The sequence below is a fragment of the Erpetoichthys calabaricus genome, chromosome 8 (genome assembly GCF_900747795.2).
Source record: "Erpetoichthys calabaricus chromosome 8, fErpCal1.3, whole genome shotgun sequence".
NCBI classification, from domain to species: domain Eukaryota; kingdom Metazoa; phylum Chordata; class Cladistia; order Polypteriformes; family Polypteridae; genus Erpetoichthys; species Erpetoichthys calabaricus.
This window is the reverse complement of record NC_041401.2, coordinates 186,859,835-186,881,369: the sequence shown is the minus strand read 5'-3', so window position 1 is coordinate 186,881,369 and position 21,535 is coordinate 186,859,835. Positions and strand designations below refer to the sequence as shown.

Genomic DNA, 21,535 nt, shown 5'->3' with positions numbered 1-21,535 from the left:
CAGTATGTATCTGAATTTCCCCATGGGATTAATAAAGTTTATCTCATCTAATCTAATGAAGCCCGAATGCTGTCCCTTCAGGTCCCAGAACCAAGTTCTCTTTGCCCAGTTCCCTCCTGCCTGCTGCCTTCCTGTACAACTCAGAAGTCCAAACATGACATTATACAGTATATGTGTCTTTGCAATATAACACCACGTTATCCATTCAGTTTGGGGCAGAAGCACTGGGTGCGGAGCAGATACCGGCCCTGGATGGGACACCAGTCTAGTGAAGAGCCCACTCCCAGACACTTGAGCACCAGTTACTTGAACACGTACACCTTACTGAAGGGTGAGGAACACAGAGAAGATGTGCAGTCGCCAGATCTCAATCCAGTAGAGCACCTTTGAGATGTGGTGGAACAGGACATGGTGTGCAGCTGACAAATCTGCAGCAACTGCGTGATGCTATCATGTCAATATGGGCCAAAATCCCAGAGGAATGTTTTCCAGGACCTTGTTGAGTCTATGCCACAAAGAATTACAGCAGTTCTGAAGGCAAAAGAGGGTCTAACCCGGTACTAGCAACGTGGCCGGGGAGTGTATATGACAAAAACACCTTCCTAAATGAGAATAATGAGATTTATTGTATCAGAAAGATAAACTATGCATTGCCACAAAATGTCTGTTTCTTTTGGTCTTTGCTCTAAAAATAGCCCGGTAAGCAAGCCGGCATTCACCTCCTGGTGCGTGTCTGCTGGTTTTTTTTTTAGTTGTGAATTGTGCTGTCAGAGCAGTTTATCGATGTTCTTTCCATGGAAGTCATGTACTCCTGGCTCTGACAGCCGAGAGGCTTGAGTCGAGGTTAGGGATATGCATTAAAAGGCTTCAAGTGGGAAGGAAAAAGGAGAAAAAAAAAAAAACACAAGTCGATCTAGACAAGTGCATCCATAATGCTTAAAGCTACTCCTGTTATGGCACCCACAACACGGAGAAAGCAGCAGGGTTAAACAGAAAGAAAGAAAGAAAGAAAGAAAGAAAGAAAGAAAGAAAGAAAGAAAGAAAGAAAGAAAGAAAGAAAGAAAGAAAGAAAGAAAGACTATATACAAGCCACTCCTGAGGCACAAAAGTTGAAAGGGTAACCCATAGACCTAGGGATGTCTCCTGAAGGCCACGAAAATTGGAAGACAGAGGGGGTGCTGTTGCTGACTTTCTCTTCTCCTTCTCTCCCTGCACCTCCGAGAAAACCGTCCAATGAGGGCACCAAGCCCCGCCTCTTCAGGAACTCATTCTCATAAGAAGCTGGCCGGCCAGAAACAAGTCGATAGTTGACCCCGACAGACTACCATGAGACGGAGCTTCTGAGTGTTTTATTGTTTAAGATTGAAGGCTGCGTGGAATTAGTGTTAATACCGCCAGAGTAGTGAGAGTGAATGGACGGATGGATCTATGGACGGACAGACAGACGGACGGATGAATGGATGGACAGATGGATGGATGTATGGATGGACAGATGGACAAATGGATGGATGGATGGATGGATGGACAGATGGACGAATGGTTGGATGGACAGATGGACGAATGGTTGGAGGGACAGATGGACAAATAGACAGATAGATGGATGGATGTATGGATGAACAGACAGACAGATGGATGGATGAATGGACGGATGGATGGATGGACAGATGAATGAATGGATGGATGGACAAATAGACAGACAGATGGACTGAAGGATGGAGAGATGGATGAATGGACGGACTGATGGATGGATGAACAGATGGATGAATGGATAGATGTATGGATGGATGGACAAATGGATAGATGGATGGACAAATGGATGAATGGATGGACAAATGGGCAGACAGATGGATAGATGGATGAATAGACTGATGGATGGACAAATGGATGGATGGATGGACAGATGGACAAATAGACAGACAGATGGATGGATGGATGGATGGATGAATGTATGGATGAACAGACAGATGGATGGATGAATGGACGGACAGATGGACGAATGGATGGACAAATAGACAGACAGATGGACTGAAGGATGGACAGATGGATGAATGGATGGACGGATGGATGGATGAACCAATGGATAGTTGTATGGATGGATGGACAGATGGACGAATGGATGGACAAATGGGCAGACAGATGGACTGACGGATGGATAGATGGATGAATAGACTGATGGATGGACAAATGGATGGACAGATGGATGGGCAGATGGATGAATGGATGGATGGATGGACAGATAGATGAGTGGTTGGATGGACAGATGGGCAGACAGATAGATGAGTGGCTGGATGGACAGACGGATGGATGGAAGTCCAAGGAGCTCTCTCTAGACCTCTGCAATCAAACTGTGGTGAGGCGTAATCAGGGTAAGCATTTCTAAAGCTTTGAGTGTTCCCAGGAGGACAGTGGCCTCTACAATTGTGAAACAGAAGAAGTTTGAAAGCACCAGGTGTCATCCTAGAGCTGGCTGTCTGGTCCCACTGAGAGAAAGGGCAAGACGGGTCTTGGTCAGGGAGGTAATGATGGAGCCAATGGTCACTATAACTGAGCTTCATTAAGTCTTCTGCTTAGATGGGATGGATGGACATCTGAGCAGCACTCTATCAATCAGACATTTCCAGTAGAGCGGCTCATCACTCTTAAGTAAAAGGCATTTCATGGACTCCGAGAGCATGAGGAAAGAGATTCTCTGGTGTGATGAGACCAGAATTGAGCTCCTCAGCTGTCTAGTACCCTATGGTGAAACATGATGGTGGCAGCATCATGTTACAGGGGTGCTTTTCATCTTGCTGGGATTGACTCCAGGAGGAGGAGGAGGAGAAGGAGGTTGGCAGCATGTGCTGATAGCACGTTGCCACACCCACCACACGATGAAACCCCTGGATTGGGACCCGAGTGCAGCGGGTGACACCTCAGCACCGCACTGGTCAATGCTGTCAGTTTTTTTTATTTTTTAACAGTGGCTGGTGTGCCAATCCTGCCACCAACCCCCAAGTGTTCCCTGCAAGTTGCAGGACGTGATGCAGGTTAACGTCATACCCAGGGATCAAGCAATTGGAGGTGTCACACATTGAAGGGCTCAAAACAGGATAATTCCATGCCAGTCCAGGGGGTGGTGGAGTGCACTGATCCATTCTCTTTTTTATCTCCAGACCAACCACAGGAAATTCCGCCTGGACTCGACGACATCACTTCCAGTTCCGGGCCCGACGACCTCACTTCCGGTTCCTGCCAGAATGACGTCATTTCTCCCCTGCCCGCCATGTTTTCTCTGTTTTGGATCGATGTCCGTCAATACCTTTCCATTTACCGAACCAAAACCTCATCTTTGGCCCCCTTATTTCAAGAATACGAGCGGCTGGCCCCCCAAACCTTTTCCTGTGTTGCGTGAATCTTTTTACACAGGTTCAGGGCCTTGCTCAGGGGCCCAACAGAGTGGAATCACTTCTGGCGTCAATGGGATTTGAACTGGCAATCTTCTGATTGCTGGCACAGATCCCCCAACCTCAGAGTCACCACACCAAGAAAGAAAGAATTACAGTATATACAAGCCACTCCTGGGGCACAAAAGTTGAAAGGGTAATCCATAGACCTAGGGATGTCTCCTGAAGGCCACGAAAATTGGAAGACAGAGGGGGGCGCTGTTGCTGACTTTCTCTTCTCCTTCTCTCCCTGCACCTCCAAGAAAACCGTCCAATGAGAGCACCAAGCCCCGCCTCTTCAGGAACTCACTCTCATAAGAAGCTGGCTGGCCAGAAACAAGTCGATAGTTGACCCCGACAGACTACCATGAGACGGAGCTTCTGAGTGTTTTATTGTTTAAGAATGAAGGCTGCATGGAATTAGTGTTAATACCGCCAGAGTAGTGAGAGTGAATGGACAGATGGATCTATGGATGGACAGACGGACGGATGGATGGAAGGATGAATGGATGGACAGATGGACGAATGGTTGGATGGACAGATGGATGAATGGTTGGATGGACAGATGGACAAATAGACAGATGGATGGATGTATGGATGAACAGACAGATGGATGGATGGACAGATGGATGGATGTATGGATGGACAGATGGACGAATGGATGGATGGATGGACAGATGGACAAATGGTTGGATGGACAGATGGACAAATAGACAGATAGATGGATGGATGTATGGATGAACAGACAGATGGATGGACAGATGGATGGATGGACAGATGGACGAATGGATGGATGGATGGATGGACAGATGGACAAATGGTTGGATGGACAGATGGACAAATAAACAGATAGATGGATGGAAGGATGGATGGATGTATGGATGAACAAATGGATGGATGGACAGATGGATGAATGGATGGACAAATGGACAGACAGATGGACTGATGGATGGACAGATGGATGAATGGACGGATGGATGGATGGATGGATGGACAGATGGATGAATGGATAGAGTAGAATCACTTCTGGCGTCAATGGGATTTGAACTGGCAACCTTCTGATTGCTGGCACAGATTGCTGCCCCAGCCTCAGAGCCACCACACCACCCAGCTGATTGACTCCAAATTATTGCAGGTCGGTCGGACAAGGAAGCGAGAATTTCACCGCACTCTGCAGAGGTGACAATGCTACCAACTACTGATCACATTCAGTGACAAGGTCAGAAGACCGCAGCACATGCTGTACGTCTCTTCACACCAAATGAAGAATAAACCGGGTTACAGGAAGCAGTAAGAGGAAACCAACGCAAAACGAAATGCACTTTTCATGACACCCATTAGACCGCAATGCTTTATTTATACACAGTAAACGCCAGAGAAAGCTGAACTGAGTTTTCGATTTTAGTCAAGTGGTAAACGTAGGCCCCCCACCTGAGCTCCACCACAGGCCAGACAGCTTGGATCAGCGAAACACAGAAACACGACAGACGAACAAACTGAATGGCGACCAAGTCCTCTTGAACTCCGGAGAACACCCGGTGAGTGTGGAGCCATTGCTGAGACACACTGCACTGCTGCCCACACATGCAGAGCTTTAACAACTGGAGACCACTGCAACATACTGTACATATAAACCAGGCGAGCATCTCCGATGAGTTCTCACAAATGCATAATAATACCAGAAGAGCTCACCAGTGTGCCCATTTATTATTAACTGAACCTGCGTAATCCATGTTTTAGAGCTTCAGCAAACCAGATCCCACCCTAGCTGGCACTTAACCCTGAACTGCGATATTTATTTAAGAAAAGGCCTTGCTTAAGATCACAGGGGGGAAAAGCAGCCAATGAAATGGCAGCCTGAGGAAAAGCTGCTGCTACAGCAGACCACCCAGAACAAGGTGTTTGCTTCAGAGTGTCCAGAATTATTCAATCTGCTATCCATCCACCCATCCATCCGTCCATCAACACCTTACTGAATCTGCATTAGACGAGTGATGGACCTGATACTGTAATGGAAAATTCTGTGCAAAATAAAGATGGACGGAGAGCTTGCTTGAGAATCACAGGCACAGAGCTCATTGGGTACCACGCGTCACACAGCAGCAGTGACAACATGAAGGCACAGATATGTCACACGTGTTGCCATTTTAAAGACTGGGCCAGAGGCTGGGCAGTTTGATTCATGACATGTAGACCTTGATGCAGAACACACAGGCCCATTTATTACTTCTTAATCAAGGTGATGCTTTGGTAACAATGGCAGCAGATTGATTTAAAAGAATTTCCCAGCTTACTTACACCTTTCTATAATGTCAGACAAAGAAAAGACATCATAAAATAAAACAGACAAGATACTATAGATATGAAAGGCACTATATACCTTAATAAAACAATAACTGTCTGTGTGTCTGGTTGCTTTGTTCTGTCATTCCAACAAATGGCACATCACAAACATTTGTAGTAATGAGATGCATTGCGTTTATCATTCCAACAGACAGCACATCGCAAATATTTTTAGTAATACATTTTATTTCTAAAATATTTGTGATGCACCATCTGTTGGAATGACAAGTGCAATGCATTTTATTGCTACATGCATTACATCACAGTAGATGGATTGATACATGGATATGAAAGGCACAATATATCTAAAAGATAAAAAGCATCATATAATTGACAGATAGTATATAGAAAATATGCATCCATACATTCATCTACTATAAAACAGAGGGAAAGAATGCATTGAAATGCACTAATATATTTGAAAGGCATTATTACATATATAGATAGATAGATAGATAGATAGATAGATAGATAGATAGATAGATAGATAGATAGATAGATAGATAGATAGATAGATAGATAGATATGAAAGGCACTATATAATAGATAGATAGATAGATAGATAGATAGATAGATAGATAGATAGATAGATAGATAGATAGATAGATAGATAGATAGATATGAAAGGCACTATAATAATAGATAGATAGATAGATAGATAGATAGATAGATAGATAGATAGATAGATAGATAGATAGATAGATAGATAGATAGATATGAAAGGCACTATATAATAGATAGATAGATAGATAGATAGATAGATAGATAGATAGATAGATAGATAGATAGATAGATAGATATGAAAGGCACTATATAATAGATAGATAGATAGATAGATAGATAGATAGATAGATAGATAGATAGATAGATAGATAGATAGATAGATAGATAGATAGATAGATATGAAAGGCACTATATAATAGATAGATAGATAGATAGATAGATAGATAGATAGATAGATAGATAGATAGATAGATAGATAGATAGATAGATAGATATGAAAGGCACTATATAATAGATAGATAGATAGATAGATAGATAGATAGATAGATAGATAGATAGATAGATAGATAGATATGAAAGGCACTATATAATAGATAGATAGATAGATAGATAGATAGATAGATAGATAGATAGATAGATAGATAGATAGATAGATAGATAGATATGAAAGGCACTATATAATAGATAGATAGATAGATAGATAGATAGATAGATAGATAGATAGATATGAAAGGCACTATATATAATAGATAGATAGATAGATAGATAGATAGATAGATAGATAGATAGATAGATAGATAGATAGATAGATAGATAGATATGAAAGGCACTATATAATATACAGATAGATAGATAGATAGATAGATAGATAGATAGATAGATAGATAGATAGATAGATAGATAGATAGATATGAAAGGCACTATATAATAGATAGATAGATAGATAGATAGATAGATAGATAGATAGATAGATAGATAGATAGATAGATAGATATGAAAGGCACTATATGATAGATAGATAGATAGATAGATAGATAGATAGATAGATAGATAGATAGATAGATAGATAGATAGATAGATAGATAGATATGAAAGGCACTATATAATAGATAGATAGATAGATAGATAGATAGATAGATAGATAGATAGATAGATAGATAGATAGATAGATAGATATGAAAGGCACTATATAATAGATAGATAGATAGATAGATAGATAGATAGATAGATAGATAGATAGATAGATAGATAGATAGATAGATAAGAAAGGCACTATATAATAGATAGATAGATAGATAGATAGATAGATAGATAGATAGATAGATAGATAGATAGATAGATAGATAGATAGATAGATATGAAAGGCACTATATAATAGATAGATAGATAGATAGATAGATAGATAGATAGATAGATAGATAGATAGATAGATAGATAGATAGATAGATAGATAGATATGAAAGGCACTATATAATAGATAGATAGATAGATAGATAGATAGATAGATAGATAGATAGATAGATAGATAGATAGATAGATAGATAAGAAAGGCACTATATAATAGATAGATAGATAGATAGATAGATAGATAGATAGATAGATAGATAGATAGATAGATAGATAGATAGATAGATAGATAGATAGATAGATAGATAGATATGAAAGGCACTATATGATAGATAGATAGATAGATAGATAGATAGATAGATAGATAGATAGATAGATAGATAGATAGATATGAAAGGCACTATATAATAGATAGATAGATAGATAGATAGATAGATAGATAGATAGATAGATAGATAGATAGATAGATAGATAGATAGATAGATAGATATGAAAGGCACTATATAATAGATAGATAGATAGATAGATAGATAGATAGATAGATAGATAGATAGATAAGAAAGGCACTATATAATAGATAGATAGATAGATAGATAGATAGATAGATAGATAGATAGATAGATAGATAGATAGATAGATAGATATGAAAGGCACTATATAATAGATAGATAGATAGATAGATAGATAGATAGATAGATAGATAGATAGATAGATAGATAGATAGATAGATAGATAGATAGATAGATAGATAGATAGATAGATAAGAAAGGCATAATATAATATATTATCTTAATACATAATTCGCCTGCCTCCTCACTCACTCACTCACTCACGTCCGTCCGGAGCCGAATGCACAGTCGCCTTCTGCGCAGCTGCCCGAAAAACCTTATGAGACAGACATCCAACCCCAACATCGCGGCAAGCGGTGGATTTACGGCCACAAAAATTCAAAGAGAAAGGCGACTTCGATTAAAGCTCTAGAGGCCTGAAAGGCGATTTCGACTACAGTTCGAGGCCTAATTGCGCATTCTGATTCAATTACGCATTCATTCAATACACCTATATCAGGTGTGTGGTGCTTATACTTATTACTATTCCATATTGTACTGGAACATTCATCATTCAATATTATACTATAGGCCTGGAAAATTCATCAACTAACAGTACAAGCCTGTACAGTAATGAGTAAAGCGGACTACAATCATTACAAAACAACTTCTTCGTTACTTATCATTTGTTCTTCCTACACTGCTGACACAAACTCGTGCCCGTTTCATCTTACGTTGTCGAAACAGGTTCTTTGTCTAGTAATATAATATACAGAGTTTATAAAAGTGCCAATAGATAGATAGATAGATAGATAGATAGATAGATAGATAGATAGATAGATAGATACGCAATACACAATGTAATCAATGGATGGATGTCAACTGAACTGAATTGTACTTGACAGTACAGACATTCTACCCACAATCCATTTATCAATGTCAATTTATTTCTTTAGCACATATTAATAAGGAAAGTAAAGAAAAGTTTTGTGAACTACAATAAAAGTCATTAACATTCCAAATAAAACAATAAAAGACTAAAACAATTGAAGGAGGACTCAGCTCTCTGGGAACCCAAAAGGCTTTGAGGTGGTCTTAGAGACACTAACAGAAGCCGCAGACCTACTAAACAGTTTAGAGTGTTGCTCAGGCGCCGATGGATTTTGCAATAAGATGCGCTGAAGTTCAATTATCAGGCTGATTGAGTACCGCAGCACTTCATCTATCAGGTGTTATTCACGTTATTCATCTGTCGATGCCATCCTTCTCCAACAAAAACCACAGTTTGCATTGACGGGCCTGAGAGACTTTAAACAGCCCATAGCTGGTCTCAAGTATGGTGCCTTTCAGCAGAACATATGAAGAGAACGAGAAGCACGTTGCACCAGTGGTGATCTACCTCATACGCATGTGATGACAACTTGTGGTCAGAGTAAGTCCAGTAAGCTATGACAGCAAGAGTGTTGAGAGTGCGCACTGTGACTGGCGACATGCTGTGGCAGGTGCCGGCTTATGTAAGAGTGTGCAGCGTCTGCTTTTCAGTTGACAGTAATCCTGGTGTCTGCAACAGGCTGCTAAACCTGCACGTCCAATTAACGACTTTTAAATGGCCCTCCTTGTTAGAAATGTCCTACAATCAACAGACGTGTCTCATGTCCTGTCACCTCACACTTCCAGTCTTGTCAACCACAACTGATGACAGAAACCCACAAAACAGCAGTCAGTGGCATCACCACCAACCTCCACAGGACAGGGGTGAACACATCACAATCTACCAGTCACAGAAGACTCTGAGAGCAGAAATGCAGAGACCACGCCACAAGATGCAAAACACCAATCAGTAGTAAAACTCAGAAAGCCAGAATCGAAAAAAAAACGACAGAGTTGAGCCACAAAAGGTCGGGTTTTGTGGACCGATATGAACAAGATTACCAAATCGTGAAGGAAGACAAGATCTGCTCACAATCCAAAACATACACACTCATCTGTCACGCTCCATGGTGAGGGTGTCATGGCTGCTTCTGGAACAGACTCTCTAGTCTTTACGGATGTAACCCATGCAGCGGAAAGAACTCAGACGGCTACAGAAACGTTTTGTCTGCCAATTTTTATGCCAGGCATATGCCATGTGATTTTTTAGAAATTGCGGTCAAGCGACTACTTGATGCCGCATTATATACACTAACCGACCATTTTATTTGAATGGCGCTGGACCCCCTTCTACCTTCAAAACTGCCATAATTCTTCGTGGCATTGACACGATAAGAGTCGTCAGTCACACTTGTCCTCAAACTGCACGGCAAGGTGCTCAGACTACATGAGTACATGGCAACAATGGAGGTGGTGGAAGTGCGGACAATATGGTCTGTCAGTTTTACAGAGAGAACTGGAGGTACGTAAATTACTGTGTGTTCATCTGACGTTCTTCCAGTCGATGTTTCCTATGTTACTTTTATCATTTGGCTATCTACTGTACCTCAACCGGCCTCTTTGCTAGTACCGGGTTGGACCCCCTTCTACCTTCAGAACTGCCCTAATTCTTCATGGCATAGATTTAGCAAGGTGCTAGAAACATTCCTCAGGGGTTGTGTTCCATATTGACAGTTGCTGCAGATTTGTTGACTGCACATCCATGATGTGAATCTCCCGCTCCATAACACCCCTAAGGAGCTCTATTGGATTGAAATCTGGTGACGGTGGAGGCCGGTGGAGGCCATACAAGTCCAGTGAACTCCTTGTCACTTTCAAGAAACCAGTGTGAGATGATTTGAGCTTTGTGACATAGCACGTTATCCTGCTGGAAGGAGCCATCAGAAGATGAGTACACAGAGGTCATAAAGGGACAGCAGTAATAATCAGGTAGGCTGTAGCATTTAAACGATGCTCAGTTGGTACTAAGAGGCCAAAAGTATGCCAAGAAAATATCCCCCACACCATTACACCACCATCACCGGCCTGAAACGTTGATACAAGACAGGATGGATTCAAGCTTTCATGTTGTTGTTGCATGAAACGCTGACCCTACCATCCGAATGTCGCAGCAGAAATCGAGACTCGTCAGACCAGGCAACGTTTTTCCAATCTTCTGTTGTCCAATTTTGGCAAGTCCGTGTGAATTGTAGCCTCAGTTGCCTATTTGTAGTGTCACCCGGTGGGGTCTCCTGCTGCTGTAGCCCACCTGCTTCAAGGTTTGACATGTTGTGCGTTCAGAGATGCTCTTCTGCACACGTTGTTTGTAACGAGTGCTTATTTGAGTTACTGTTGCCTTTCTATCTGCTCACACCTCTGACCTCTGGCATCAAGAAGGCATTTTTGCCCAGAGAACTGCCGCTCACTGGATATTTTCCCTTTTTCTGACCATTCTCTGTAAACCCTAAAGATGATTGTGTGTGAAAATCCCAGTAGATTCTGAAATACTCAGAGCAGCCCGTCTGGCACCAACAACCTGTCCACCTTTCGTTCCCATTCTGACCCTCGGTTTGAACTTCAGCAGGTCATCTTGACAATGTCTACAGGCCGAAATGCACGGAGTTGATGCCATGTGCTTGGCTGATTTGATATTCGCACTAACAAGCAGATGATCAGGCGTACCTAATATAGTGGCCGGTGACTGTAGTTGTATGTGTGTTACTATATTGATCGTTAGCTTCAACGGCAACACCCAATGTACTGCGATCGCCAGACAATGAATTTCGGGCAATTTGATGGCGACATCAAAAGGATCCTCAAACTGCAAGACAGCCAACTGAAATTGCTGACATGACAGAAATTCTTCCGCTCCTACGACAGCCCACATCATAAGATGTAATCAGTTACCGCAGCCTCTTCTCGTACCGTACACAAAACGACGGCCCACGAAGCTGAAGTTTGGAACCAACCGAAAAAAAAATCACTCGGCGATAACAAATCGTGTCCCAAAATCAAAGAAATGCAATCAAACAAATAAGGAGGAACTTCATCATGAAGCAAGACAATGACCCCAAACACACTGCTAAAGGACTTCATCAGACTAGTGGGGGGCGGAAGGTTCTAGACAATCTCCAGACTTGAACCCAGTGGAGGACGCCTTTCACCTCCTGAAGAAGAAAACCAACAACAACTGAAAGAGGCTGCGGTAACTAAAGAAGAACAAAAAAGAAGAAACCCACCATCTGGTGATATTGATAACTCACAGGCTTGATGCAGTTATTGCAACCCAGGGACATGCCGGCACATATTAAAAATTATTTACATTAGGACCATCTCTTCCGATACGTTGGCACACTGATGCTGATCATTTTAGAACAAAATATTGTCCTACCTAGAAAAATGATGGTCTGCTTTCTTGACGCCCTGGTCCGTTGACTCTCATGCTTCCCATCAGCTTTGGATTCCCGTTCCGTGCCCTCCAGGGTGGCCTTCAAGGCATTCATCATCCTATGGCACATGAAGGAGACGGAAGCCAGCACCACAATGTAAGCGATGAAGGCAAAGAAGACGCTGAACTGGTAGACCTTCCACATGGAGGTGAGGTTGGTGCAGATTGTGAAGGTAGAATTTTTGACATAGCAGTCCGTGTGCCTGCGCCGTGACTTATTTACGTAATTGAAGTTCGGGATCGGTTTTAAAGGGTCCTCCACACCCATGGCAAAAGGTAGCGGAAGGGCAATGAAGACGGAGGCCAGCCACACGCAACAAATCATCTTGATGGTCCTGGAGCCCGACAGGGATTTGTACTTGAAAGGATGGCAGATGGCCACATAGCGCTCAAAGCAGAGCGTTGCCACGTTCAGGATGGTGGCATAGCTACAGGTTTCAAAGAGAAACTGGTAGATCTTGCAGCTGGCATTACCCTTGGCAGACAGGAATGGATACCATATAGAGCTGTACAAGTCCACCGGCATACCGAGCAGGAGCACCAGGATGTCTGAACAGGCCAGGCTTACCATGTGATCCGTAACGCTCTTCTGCAGATAGCCTTTGGTCTTGAGGACCTGTGTGACCTTGATGGTGATCCCATTTCCGATGATCCCAACCAGCAGCAGTACAACATACAACAGCGTGATGAAGACCTTGATGGCCAGACTGGGCTCCAGCTCAGGTAACACTGCATGGGTGAAAAAGTCTTTACACTCAGAGGTGTCCGCCATGGCCCTTCCTCAGATTTAAAAAATGCAGTTTTGTTTGAAGCGCAGGGCTGATAAGCAGAACAAACAGCTGCCTAGTCTCCTCCTACAGCTCCAGGGTCCCTGATCTGCTCTTCACTCCTCACTCGGCAACTTTAGGCTCATCGCTGACCACAAGTGGGGGCGGCCAGGGGGATCACCGCAGAATAACTTGTAGGTTACAACACACAGTGCTGGGCTCTGTTAAACATTAAGCTGTGACACACTTGCTGGTGCTCTTATCATTTAGGCACGAAGGTAGTGAAACCCGGCAGAAAGAATCTGAGACTGACGGAGAGGGTGTGTCCTGTGAGATCACAGAAGAGGAGCTTCAAAATACACCCACACAAACACACACACCCACACGCACGCGCGCGCATGCACGCATACACACGTGCGCACGCACCCACAGGTTTCACTTTGGTTAGACATGCTGTAATGAAAACAGGAAAGGCAAGAAGGGTGAGAGATGGCTCTGTTCAAAATCCTCGACTGACCCAAACACACCTACTTACTACACAATGGGGGGAAATAAACACTCAACACGGCAACAGTTTTACCATTAAACATTATTTCCAATGTAGCAACGCACATGAAATTTAACTGAAGGAAAAGACACGGCCAAAGAAATCGTCACATTCCAATCCACTAAATAAAATGTTACGCGCAATAATGTGGAATGACACAGGAAAATAGGACTGAACACGCTAAGGGAAGTTTATTCAGTATTTGGTGGAGAAGCCTTTATAATGAAAGTCATGATGAATGACATTTACGGTGTTTACAGTTTGGCGCGATGCCTCGTATTAAATGGCTGTTAACTGTGTATGAGGTCTCCATATCAGAAGGGGAAACTTTAGAGATAATTCTGAGGAAGGCTATTATGTAAGTGGTGTGGCCTTTTAGGGGAAAGGGTGTGTTGGAGTTGGCATTGGCTAGTCCAGGGGTGGGCAAAGTCATTCCTGGAGGGCCGCAGGTTTTTGTTCCAACCTAATTGCTTAATAAGAAGCACTTATTGCTCTAGACACACTTCTGCTTCATTTTAGTTATCTCCCTCATTAAGATGTTGAACCCTTATTGCTTATTTAAGCCTTAAACAGCTGCATTCTTGGTTTTTAATTGCTCCTTATTAGCAGTAAGATGCAAATGACAAAAGAAACCAGCACTTATCTATTTTGCTTGTTCCCCTTTACACCTGTGTGTATTTATTGTGCACTATTTGGTTTAATTAAATACTTGGAAGGAAAGAGAAGAGAAAAAAGTGAAGGATTGAGAATTACTCATCCATTTTACACTTCAAAGTATTTGGATGATATCCTTAGAATGGAAAAAAAATCTAGGATATGAGAATGACTTGACATAACAGAGTTAAAGCACTAACAAGCTATGAAATGTAATTATTGGCAAGGATTGTTTTCTAATTAAGCAACTGAGTTGGAACAAAAACCCGCAGCCACTGCGGCCCTCCAGGAATGACTTTGCCCACCCCTGGGCTAGTCTAGTGGTGGAATTCAGGTGTGTTAAGGTGGGCTTAGAACTGGCACAAGGTTGGCACAAAGGATCAAGGAGAATGCATCTTTGTCCCAAACATTATGGAGGGCATTGTGTATAACTACAGTGCATCCGGAAAGTATTCACAGTGCATCACTTTTTCCACATTTTGTTATGTTACAGCCTTATTCCAAAATGGATTAAATTCATTTTTTTCCTCAGAATTCTACACACAACACCCCATAATGACAACGTGAAAAAAGTTTACTTGAGATTTTTGCAAATTTATTAAAAATAAAATTGAGAAAGCACATGTACATAAGTATTCACAGCCTTTGCCATGAAGCTCCAAATTGAGCTCAGGTGCATCCTGTTTCCTCTGATCATCCTTGAGATGTTTCTGCAGCTTCATTGGAGTCCACCTGTGGTAAATTCAGTTGGCTGGACATGATTTGGAAAGGCACACACCTGTCTATATAAGGTCCCACAGTTGACAGTTCATGTCAGAGCAGAAACGAAGCATGAAGTCAAAGGAATTGTCTGTAGACCTCTGACACAGGATTGTCTCAAGGCACAAATCTGGGGAGGGTTACAGAAAAATTTCTGCTGCTTTGAAGGTCCCAATGAGCACAGTGGCCTCCACCATCTGTAAGTGGAAGAAGTTCGAAACCACCAGGACTCTTCCTAGAGCTGGCCGGCCATCTAATCTGAGCAATCGGAGGAGAAGGGCTTTAGTCAGGGAGGTGACCAAGAACCCGATGGTCACGCTGTCAAAACTCCAGAGGTCCTCTGTGGAGAGAGGAGAATTTCCAGAAGAAGAAAACCAACAACAACTGAAAGAGGCTGTGGTAACTAAAGAAGAACAAAAAGAAGAAACCCACCATCTGGTGATATTGATAACTCACAGGCTTGATGCAGTTATTGCAACCCAGGGACATGACGACACATATTAAAAATTATTTACATTAGGACCATCTCTTCCGATACGTTGGCACACTGATGCTGATCATTTTAGAACAAAATATTGTCCTACCTAGAAAAATGATGGTCTGCTTTCTTGACACCCTGGTCCGTTGACTCTCATGCTTCCCATCAGCTTTGGATTCCCGTTCCGTGCCCTCCAGGGTGGCCTTCAAGGCATTCATCATCCTATGGCACATGAAGGAGACGGAAGCCAGCACCACAATGTAAGCGATGAAGGCAAAGAAGACGCTGAACTGGTACACCTTCCACATGGAGGTGAGGTTGCAAAATTGAGCTCAGGTGCATCCTGTTTCCCCTGATCATCCTTGAGATGTTTCTGCAGCTTAATTGGAGTCCACCTGTGGTAAATTCAGTTGACCATCTCTGCAGCAATCCACCAGTCTGTCTGTCTGTCTGTCCTCTTTTCACGAGAGTACTACTTCACAGATTTAGATCGTTTTTTTTTTTTTTCCTATAATTTGCTTGAACATTCCGGTTGATTTTGGGACTTCTCTCTTCATGCTAAGTATCATAGTTTGCTCATTGTACCGATTTATTAGTGCGAATCCGAGAGAGATGCTGCATGCAGAGGGGGGCAGGACCTCCTCACTCAAGCACCGGCCTTACCTCCGCTTAGCTAGCGAATGAGAGAACTACTTAATGGATTTAGATCGTTTTTTTTTATATAATTTACTTCAACATTCCGTTGATTTTGTGACTTCTCTCATCGTGCTAAGTATCATAGTTTGCTTGCGGTAGCGATATATTAGCGCAAATCCGAAAGAGAGAGAGGGAGACGCAGCAGGCCGAGGAGAGGGGGCAGAACCTCCTCACTCAACCGCTAGCCTTACCTCCGCTTAGCTAGCGAACGAGAGAACAACTTCACGGATTTAGATCGGATGGTTTTTTTTTCTAGAATTTGCTTGAACATTCCAGTTGATTTTGCGACTTCTCTCATTGCGCTACGTATCATAGTTCATTTGCAGGAGCAATATATTCATGCTAATCCGAGACAGAGGCTGCGGGCCGAGGTGAGGGGGAAGCGCGATGTCAGGAGTGGGGAGCCGGGCAGGGCCCTCCTCACTCACGTGCCAGCCTCCGTTCCAGTCGGTCTACCTCCGCATTTAGGAGCGTACCTTGCCTCCGCTTAGCTGGCAATACCTGTCTGTTTATTGATTTTTAAACTTTGTCCCGTTTCACTACTACATGGGCGGAGCCACGGGGAACGGCTAGTCTGAAGACAAAGAAAGACGAGGGTCTCAGTAATGTTGGTCTGTTCAAGTCCTGTTCTTGTGAAAAAGAAAATCAACTGTTTTGGAAATGTCAGCTGAGGCAGAATAAGAGCAACAACATTCCATGGAATTTAATAACGAGTTTAATTAACAACATGAATTGGCTTCTAATCAAAATATCTGGTTGGAATATGATGTCTCGACTTGTTGGGGTGCCGTTGAAGGAAACAATGAAGCCATTGCGAGGACTGAATCTTAATAAAACAAGTCAATGTAAAGGAACGGAAATGGAGTTAATTAGCAGCAAAAACTGACCGCTAATTAAGAAAAGGGTTAGAATGAAAACATGAAGCCACTGTATCGCTCCAGGAACAGAATTGGAGACCCCTGACCTAGAAACTTAACAAATGGCTCATGTTCCTCATAAAGTACAGAGCAAGGATTTAGGTACAAAGAGATGTGCATCAGTGGAGAAACTCAACCTCAAAAAGAAAACTTCAAAATAGCTAACAAGAACTTGGGGTGATGAAGCCATCAATTTAGATGTTCATTACCAGTTGAATCTTGGAAATGAGAGTTGAGGAGAAAGTGCAAACAGAAACACACTGGAAGAGATCGTCACAGGGGCTTCTAGAGCAGGTCTACACACGCCATGGCGGGGACTTGCATGACAGTCAGGAATGTTGCCTGGCAGAATTTTGTAATAACATAACCTAACGTTGGCACTGTGGTAGCACAACAGGAAGACCAGAGTTCTGCTAGAGGTGTTTGACTGTGCTATAGGCATTTTTTAAAATACAGTTTACAATACAGTTTATTTTTGTATAGCCCAAAATCACACAGGAAGTGCCGCAATGGGCTTTAACAGGCCCTGCCTCTTGACAGCCCCCCAGCCTTGACTCTCTAAGAAGACAAGGAAAAACTCCCAAAAAAAACCTAGTAGGGAAAAATGGAAGAAACCTTGGGAAAGGCAGTTCAAAGAGAGACCCCTTTCCAGGTAGGTTGGGCGTGCAGTGGGTGTCAAAAGAAGGGGGTCAATACAATACAATACAGTACACAGAACAGAACAATTTCTCAATATAGTAAGAAATAAAAAATATAAATTTTAGAAGTACAGAGCAGAATTTAACAGTAGATAATATATCCCATAATAAGATTTGGATTTGTGTAGAGTCCTGGAGACCTCATCCTTCAAGCTGCCTCCCCCATTTGGCCATTCCACGGCTGAAACAGTGCTGGGCCAGCCAATCCGATGAAAGGACCCCTCTTTCTCACGATTCCTGCGATCCTCCATCTGGGATGACTTTTCCTTAGGCAGGCAAACAACTTGGCAGGTGGGCCGTGACACCAAGTGCCACATTTGAGTACCGAGAAGAAAAACAGAATAAGTGAGGGTTATTATACAATTATAACTGTCATGTTACTTATGTTTAAGTGCTAATGACTAACAACAGAGATGCAGTCTGTACAGTTAATCAGCAGCTCTAGTCAGGATATGCTAAACTGAAGTAGTGAGTCTTCAGCCGGGATTTAAAAGCTGAGACCGAAGGGGTATCTCTTACAGCCCCCTGTAACTAAAAGCTCGACCTCCCACCGTTATTTTGTTAATCCTTGGAATCATATGCAGACCGGCATCATGAGATCTTAATGTGCGCTCAGGTTTGTAAGTCATGATAAGTTCAGACAAGTAAGCCGGACCTCGACCATTTAATGCTTTATATGTTAAAAGAAGGATTTTGAAATCTGCCCTAAACTTAACCGGGAGCCAGTGTAAGGATTTAAGAACTGGAGTTATGTGTTCGTATTTTCTTGTTCCTGTAATAATTCTTGCAGCCGCATTTTGGATTAACTGGAGGCTGTATAAAGAACAGTTTGAACATCCAGTGAACACCGCATTGCAGTAGTCAATCCTACTAGAGATAAATGCATGAGTTTCTCAGAATCCTGTTTATTTAAAAAGCGCCTTAATTTCCTAACATTTTTAAGATGGATGAAACATGTTTTGGACAACTTTGTAATATGCGCTTTAAATAACATGCTAGAGTCAAAGATAACTCGTAGATTGCGGGCTGATTCAGCAAAATTGACTGGGATTCCAACTGAGTTAAATGATGACAAAATATTGTTATGATCAGCGTCATTCCCTCCAACAATTAACATCTCTGTTTTATCTGTATTTAAAGTCAAGTAGTTCTCATTCATCCACTCCTTTAATTCGCTAACACAACTAATTAAAGACAACTTTGGAGAAACTTCATCTGATTTAAATGAAAGGTATAACTGGGTGTCATCTGCATACGAGTGAAAATTAACATTATGTTTCCTAATGAGAGATCCCAGTGGAAGCATGTACAGTGAAAACAGTAAAGGTCCCAGTACTGAGCCCTGCAGGACACCATATTGAACTTCTGTGTATAATGATGGAGTCCTGTCAGCACATTTCTGTACATATTGGAATCGATTTGATAAGTAAGAACTAAACCAAGCGAGCACGGTGCCTGTAAGCCCAACATCATTTTCTTGCCTGTGCAGTAAAATAGAATGGTCGATGGTGTCGAATGCTGCACTTAAGTCCAACAACATAATTGATGAATGAAGAGTTTCAGATCCTCCCACTTAAAGGGAAATTAAAGGGAAATACAGCACCCCTCATGATAGTTCATTTTTCCTTGATTTCTCTATCTTTAACAATGGCAACCACAGACTCCAAAAGGTACAAGAAAGCAGAGGTATCTTATGAAGCCATGAAACCCATCTGAGGAATCACAAAGACCAGGGACGACAACTGACCCAAACATTATGGTGTCCTGAAATGGGGGGCATGTAGATAAAGTGTTGTGTGACTGAAATGTGTGCAAAGACCCTTAAATGAAAGTCTGCAATGTGCACTTTAATCAGGGTGTCTAAATTGATCAAAATGTAATTTGAAAGTGAAGGAAAAATGGGTCTTTCTTCCAAACATTATCAAGGGCTCTGTATGTATATGTGTATACTGTATATATATATGTGTATTATATATATATATATATATATATATATATATATATATATATAATGTGGTACGCGGCTGGGGGTCAGACCCGGCCGGGACGCCTGGAAGGACTGGGGCATGGCTTATTTATCCTCCGGGCCACGAGGGGGCAACCGCCCTGGAGCAGAAGAGGCCCACGGAAGGGGAGCAGGGAGGCTCAAGACCGCTGGGGCCTCTGGTCACCGCCAGTGGGTGCCCTGAGCCTCATGGAGCTGGGGATTTATTCACTTCCGCCACACCCATGGAGGATGATCCTTCCAGGGTCACTCGGAGTGCTTCCGGGTGCTCTCCTGATGCTTCCGCCACACCAGGACATGACGTCAGGTAGAACACCTGGAGCTCATCCGGGTGAGGATAAAGGGAGCCGCCTCCCTCCTGTCAGTGAGCTGGAGTCGGGAGCAGGAGCAGGACGAAGCTCCTGGAGGGAGAGTGCAGGTGGTCCAGGGACAAGGAGAGAGAAGGCCCAGGAGAAAGGTGACTGGGGCTAGAAGCACAGTGTTGTGGTGCGGGACTGTGACTTGTGTTGTTGTGGAAGACAAAATAAAAGGCATTCTTGATAAAGATGTGGTCTCTGACTGGTGGTGTCCGGGCAAATATCACTATATATATATATATATATATATATATATATATATTTGTTTTTTTTTTTGTTTAAAAAATGCGCTCGATCTCACACAGCTGAACCCCTGTTATAAATAACCAAACAGTCCTTATTACAATAATAATTAAGTGAACTTCAAAAAATAGTCATAAAAAGATAAAACAAGAATTCAAAAATTGAAAAGGCAGTAGATGCTTTTACCCAAAACGATCAGTCTTGAGACTGTTTGGGAACAAGAATTATAGGACATGGGAGTGGACTGGGTCTCAAAACCGACCCGGGTATCCTTCAATGAGTGAGATGATGAGTCGACCCACTCGGCCCATTTTCTTAAACTTTGTGATGACTACGCGGCTCGCTACTTGCTATGAGCCTATGATATGAACTCAATCTAAACTGTTGCCAAACTTAATCTGCACACTGTTGCTTAGACACAACTTCAAATTTGACGACATGCTTAGAAATAAAATTTAATGAAAAATAAAAACTTAGTAACATGGCTTACAGGTTATTAGAGTACATGTCGAATGTCAATGTCATGTCCAAGTGCCAGTACCCTAGTAGGCTAGTAGCTTAAGCAGTTTGCTGCTTTTAGCGGCCACATCAGCAACAATACTGTTAGTGTCAAGATGTTCTTGTGTCATTGAGCTTCTCAGGTGGCTTTTGACTTTCTTCAACGCAAAGAATGATTTTCCACAATGCACTTGCGACACAGGCAGCGTTAGCTTATCTACAATAGAATAAATTATAACCGAGGTTATAATGAAATCCTCACATGATTGAAATGTTCCATTAACATAATGATAATCTATAAATGTTCCTTCCTAATACGAAAAACTCCTATCCTGTGCTTTATAACTTTATTTCATCATACTAATAATCGCAGCTGAAAACCACTAATTATTGCTC

General features: G+C 42.3%; 1 protein-coding gene across 6 annotated transcripts in view; it reads right to left on the bottom strand.

Moving 5' to 3' along the window:
• LOC114656378 (G-protein coupled receptor 39-like) overlaps positions 1–13,546 on the bottom strand; it is a 306,889-nt gene extending 293,343 nt beyond the window's left edge. For all 6 annotated transcript variants that reach the window (XM_028807981.2, XM_051930759.1, XM_051930762.1 and 3 more), the window contains exon 1: positions 12,465–13,546. In XM_028807981.2, the coding sequence (XP_028663814.1) occupies positions 12,465–13,293 (829 nt within the window). In that variant the 5' untranslated portion in view covers positions 13,294–13,546. The remainder of the gene's footprint in view (positions 1–12,464) is intronic.
• Between the last annotated feature and the right edge of the window lie 7,989 nt (positions 13,547–21,535).